Here is a 5,796-nt window from a genome sequence, read left to right as displayed (position 1 = left end):
AGCAGGCTGAGGCTTTTATGAAGAGTTAGGTAGATTAGTGGTTGCCAGAGGCCAGAAGAGTAGGGGGGAGGAGGGATTAAGAGAAGCTGATGAATGGGTACAAGCATACAGTTTATGTACATAAACATATACATATACATATATTTTATTTATTTATTTTTTTGAGTCAGAGTCTCACTCTGTTGCCCAGGCTGGAGTGCAGTGGCATGCTCTCGGCCACCCCCAGCATCAACCTGCTGGGCTCTGGCGATCCTTCCGCCTCAGCCTTCCAAGTAGTTCTGGCGGAAGTAAATATAAATATAAATACAAATATAAATATATATATCGGGCTCAGTGGCTCAGCCTGTAATCCTAGCACTTTGAGAGACCAAGGTGAATGGATTGCCTGAGCCCACAGGTTCAAGACCAGCCCAGGGAACTTGGCAAGACTTCATCTCTACAATAAATAGAAAATTAGCCGGGTGTGGTAGTGCGTGCCTGTAGTTTTGGCTACTTGGAAGGCTGAGGTGGAAGGATCGCTGGAGCCCAGCGGGTCGACACGGGGGTGGCCATGAGCGTGCCACTGCACTTCAGCCTGGGCGATGGAGTGGGACTCCAACTCAAAAATAAATCAAAAAATCAGCCGGGTGTGGTAGTACATGCCTGTAGTTCCGGCTACGTGGAAGGCTGAGGCGGAAGGATCGCCGGATCCCAGCAGGTCGAGGATGCGGTGGCCGGGAGTGGCCACTGCACTCCAGTCTGGGCGACACAGTGAGACTCCAACTCAAAATAAATAAATAAATAAATAGATAGATAGATATAGGTAGGTAGGTAGGTAGGTAGATAGATAGATAGATAGATAGATAGATAAAAAGCATTGTTATTTGAAAGGCCGGGTACAGTGGCTTATGCCTGTAATCCCAGCACTTTGCAGAGGCAGGAGGATTGCTTGAGCCCGGAGTTTGAGACCAGCCTGGGCAACATAGTGAAACCCTGTCTTTACAAAAAATACAAAAATTAGTCTAGTGTGGTGGCAACACCTGTAGTCCTTAGCTATTCGAGAGTTGAGGCAGGAGGATTGCTTGAGGCCAGGAGTCGAAGCAGCAATAAGCTGTGATTGCACCATGCACTCCAGCTTGGGAGACAGGACGAGCTCCTGCCAATCAATCAATCAATCAATCAATAATTGTTGTTTTAAGCCTCTAAAATAATAATGGACAGAGCCAAGTGAGAAAGAGGCAGGGGAAGAGGGAGAGAAGCAGGGAATGGAGGGAGTCTAAAAGGAATGGAATTTGGGTGAAGGAGAAAGAACTTTAAGAAGGATTTTTAGAAAGATTTTCTGTATAGTGTAGACATAAGCCATTGCCTCTGAAATCTTTACCAAAATCCATATTATTCACCAATGACTTTGGTATCTGAGTTGCAATTTTAGTTTTGTTTTATTTTTTGTTTGTTTTTTGAGTTGGAGTCTCACTCTGTCACTCAGGCTGGAGTACAGTGGCACTCTCACGACTGCCGCAGTCTCGATCTGCTGGGCTCAGGCAAGCCTTCTGCCTCAGCCTTCCAAGTAGCTGGAACGACAGGAGTGCGCCATCACGCCCGCTAATTTTTTGATTTATTGTAGAGATGAGGTCTCACCAAGTTGCCCATGCTGGTCTCGAACCCGTAGGCTCAGGCAATCCTGCAATTTTAGTTTTTTTAAAGGCTGACATGGATGATAATGGCTTGAGGCACCCAGATACATTTGGGTTACTCGAATCCAGGCAGAACTTTGTGGCTCTTCTCCGTTCGCCCTCTGCCTGAGCCCTTGTCCTCACATCCATCTGGGGACCTCACCTCCACACAGCAGTGTGCATCCAGCGGGATGGTGCCCCTCTTTTCCTTACACTCTTCACTCCCAAAGTAGCAGAGGCAGCTGGGCTGCAGCTGGAACCAGCGCTCGGCCCAATTCCTCCTCAGGTGCCCTCGCTTCCACAGGTAGCCCTGCAAGCCACAGTAAAGTCAGAGGTTGCGCAGTCCTCACCCCCGCCTCCGTCCTTGTGCCCCTCCCCTAGCTCCCAGCTTGGCTGACCTGCTTCAGGACATCTTGGATGAGCTCCTGGTAGACCTCGTGGATGGCCATGCTGAGGGTGTCCCGCCCCACGCCCCGCAGGCAGCGGCCCGAGTTGAAGAGCTCCAGGAACTGCCAGACGCTGAGCCCCCCGATGGTCTGGGCCGCCTGAGCCTCCTGGGCCAGCAGCTCCTCCAGCTCACCCAAGCTCACCTCCAAGCTCATGCTGCTGAGCACCTTCTTCAGCAGGTATTCCACCTGGAGCAGGAAAAGGCGGGGGTGAAGTGGGGGGGGTGACCACAGCAGGCCACGCTGTCAGTGCCAACACCAGGTGGCTCTCCCATCTGGCGCCCAGAGCCAGGGCAGAGGGGACCAGGGACAGACGGTTGGGGGGCCAGGGGACCAAACGCTGCTGGAGACCAGGATGGGGATTTGGGAGGGGACTCCTGGAGCCCCAACCCCAGCAGTCATTCTCTCCCCCTCCCCAGCCACCAGTCCCATCCCTTCCTGTCTTAAATTACAGGCAGGGTGAAGGTGGGCCAAGCAGAGGCAGTAAATGATAGAAAGTGTCAAGGGGGGGGCGAGGGTCCTCTCATCCAATACCTTCACTTTGAAGATGACAAAACCAGGGCCCCAATGGCAAGTGACTTGCTCTAAGACACATAGCAAATTGGGGCAGCCAGACCTTGGGTTGGAGCTCCTGAATCCGGTTTGAGTCCTTATTCCAAGCCCCAGTCCCCAGCCCTGGGGATCCTTCTCTTGTGGGAGGGGAAGGGGCTCAGAGGTGGAGGTAAGCAGGGCAGGGACAGGAAACCAGTAGAGAGGAACCGGAAGTGGTGGTTGGGGTACATCCTGCCTCAGTGTGTTCACACTGGATGACGATCACAGAAGTAAGTGGCCTCCTGGCCTCTGAGAGGACACCATGCCCTGACTAGCAGGGATGTGACAAGGGCAGCCAGCCAGTCGAGTGTCCATGCAGAAGGACACATGTCCCTCACTTGCCCTAGCAGCTTCTTGGGAAACTCTTTAAGACATTCTGGGAGCCGGGCTCGGTGGCTCAGCCTGTAATCCCGCGCCTTTGGGAGGCTGAGGTGAGTGAATTGCCTGAGCCCGTGAGTTCGAGACCCGCCTGGGCAGCGAGACCTCATCTCTACAATAAATAAAAAAATCAGCCAGGCGTGGTAGCGCGCGCCTGTAATTCCGGCTACTCGGAAGGCTGAGGCGGAAGGATCGCCGGAGCCCAGCAGGCGAGGCTGCGGTGGCCGGGAGCGGCCACTGCACTCCAGTCTGGGTGACAGAGCGAGACTCCAACTCAAAAAAAAAAAAAAAAAAAGAAGCCATTCTGGGGCTGCTGGGTCTCAGCCGGGTATTTAGTGGAGAGTACTACTAGTTCAGGGCTCAGGTGGCTCCCTTTACCACCCTTCCCACAAACAGGAGCAAGGACAGATCTGAGTGGAGTCAGGCCTGCTAGGACTTCCTGTAAGCACAGAGGCCCCTCCTTGTGTACCCTACCCTCAGACCTAAATACCCCCTGGCATCTCCACCTCCCCCAAGAGGGCTAAAGGGTTTGAGGGGTGAATGGGCAGGGAGAGAAGTAGGGAAAAGAGGAGGGTGTAGGTGGAAGGGAAAATGGCTTCCCTGACTTCACCCATGAGTCGAGGAGGTAGGGGCCAGATTCCTGGCCTTTTCTTTCAGGATGGCTTCTCTCTGGAGTCCTGAGCTGTGTCTGTCATGGCTCTCCAGGAGAAAGACTAAAAAGGGAGAATCTGGAACCAGGACCAGACTTGGTTGCCGATTTGGGGTAACTTTCTGTCTCAGGAAGTTGTCCTTTCCCCTTATAAAGCACCCTTTCTATCCTGAAGAAGTGGCAAAGGTAAATAAAACATAATAAGTACCTGGCTGGGCACAGTGGCTCATGCCTGTAATCCCAGTGCTTTAGGAGGCTGAAGCTAGAGGATTGCCTGAGCCCAGGAGTTTGAGACCAGCCTGGGCAACATGGCGAGACCTCATCTCTAAAAATAAAAATAGTAATAATAAATTAGCTGGGCCTGATGGTGCATGCTTGTAGCCCCAGCTACTTGGAAGGCTGAGGCGGAAGGATCGCCTGAACCCAGCAGGTCGAGGCTGCAGTAGCTGTGAGTATGCCACTGCTCTCCAGACTGGGCAACAGAGTGAGACCTCGACTCAAAAACAAACCAAAATAAAAAAGCACCCTTCCAAGAGTTACAGTCCTTAAAATCCTGCTACTTGATCTAAAAAGTTCTCACTCAAAAATGCTTAGTAACATATAAGGCATTTAGACCTCTGTGTAACCAGAATTTGAAGATAATTTTCCTCAGCTGAGGGCTAGAAGATCCCTGATGGAAGTGTAGTTTCGATTCTCCTGGAAGAAGGGCACAGTTGCTCTGCTGAGGGCGGTTCTAGGTATCTGGAGACACGGGGTGAGGACAGGTCCCCTGTGTCTCCAGACACCTAGAACTGCCCGCAGCAGAGACAGTGGAGAAAGGGGACGTGGACAGGTACAGAAGGTGACTTGGCCTCCTGCACGGTTTTGCTGAGGCCTAGCCCCAAGTGATTCAGTCCCTGGGGCTGCCATCACTCTCACCTCATCAGGAACCATGATGAGAGGGTACTTGTCCTCAGACAGGAAGTTGAAGAGACACCAGAGGCGGAAGGCATCCTGACTGGAGAGCATGCTGTTTCCGTTGCTATCTGCCCGATAGTTCTTCTTGGCCGTCAGGGTCCAGCACAGCTCATCAAAGTGCTCTTTAACAAAAGCCCCCTCTTCCACCTGCCATCAGGACTGTGTGTCAGCTGGCTGTCCAGCTCTGCTCTGCCCCTACACTAGGTTCAGGCTAGGTTTCTTGGGCTCGTCCATACCCCTGCTCCCCACCTGGCCAAGTCCAGGGCCCTAACTTGAGGAATCCCTGAGCCGATTACCAGATAACTACTGGTTCCCACCACCCCATCCCCCTAGCACGTCCACATTCACCCAAGTTCCCTGACAACAGAGAAACTCTACTCCCTCAGCCAGGGAGAAAGGAGGGAAGTCCAGCAGGGACTCGACAGCTAGTGAGGACCTGGGAAGATGTGACAGGTGGGAAGAGCAGGGGAACAGTAGGGAGGGGGTTGGGGAGTCCTTTGTAGGTGGTAGCTGGAAGCCAGAGGTGGGCCTGGGCAGGGATGGGGTGGAAGGTTATGGGGAGGGTGGAGGCTAGGCTAGAGAAGAGGGACACGGAGGGTGAGTTGAGGGGAACAAGGAGGGGGGCAGTTGGCTGGGATGAGAGAGACGGAGATGGGAGAGCAGGAATGGGTAGAACAGGTAGAAGCGGGAGATTATTGGGGAAGGACAGCTGGAGGGGCAAGGTACGGGGGTGCTGGCCAGGCTGGGGACGTTGGGAGAAATCAGAGGTGCCCCCCACAAGCCAGGCCCCACCTTGTCCAGGATGTACTTGTTGAGGTAGGGCATGTAGCCCTGGCTGGACACTGGGCCATCGTCATCATCTCGGAAGTGCTCCTCCAGGGCCACGGGGTCATGGGGGATGTTCAGGACTGTGTACAGATTGTGGGACAGCACCTGGGACAGAGTAGAGTGGCAACGTGTCTTCCTGAGCTCCCACCAAAACGGGGCCGAAGGGCTGCTCCCTTCATCCCCATCCACCCTGCTGAGTTCTCCACATACAAAGTCGTTCAGTAATAACTAAAATCTTGAGCCGGGCTCGGTGGCTCAGCCTGTAAACCCGCGCCTTTGGGAGGCTGAGGTGAGT

The 5,796-nt window shown here is 53.3% G+C and overlaps 1 protein-coding gene across 1 annotated transcript in view; it reads right to left on the bottom strand.

Annotated features, from left to right (window-relative positions):
- Window positions 1–5,796, bottom strand: part of DEF6 (DEF6, guanine nucleotide exchange factor) — a 26,641-nt gene that overhangs the window by 8,902 nt on the left and 11,943 nt on the right. The window contains exons 2-5 of the mRNA XM_008058501.2: window positions 5,466–5,606; window positions 4,635–4,820; window positions 2,051–2,287; window positions 1,816–1,962 (exon numbers count right to left, since the gene is read on the bottom strand). Of these exons, the coding sequence (XP_008056692.1) occupies window positions 1,816–1,962; window positions 2,051–2,287; window positions 4,635–4,820; window positions 5,466–5,606 (711 nt within the window). The remainder of the gene's footprint in view (window positions 1–1,815; window positions 1,963–2,050; window positions 2,288–4,634; window positions 4,821–5,465; window positions 5,607–5,796) is intronic.

The sequence above is a fragment of the Carlito syrichta genome, unplaced genomic scaffold (genome assembly GCF_000164805.1).
Source record: "Carlito syrichta isolate Samal-C Ts95f unplaced genomic scaffold, Tarsius_syrichta-2.0.1 Scaffold303364, whole genome shotgun sequence".
Lineage (NCBI taxonomy): Eukaryota > Metazoa > Chordata > Mammalia > Primates > Tarsiidae > Carlito > Carlito syrichta.
The sequence above is the reverse complement of the archived record's forward strand: the minus strand, read 5'-3'. Positions and strand labels throughout refer to the sequence as shown.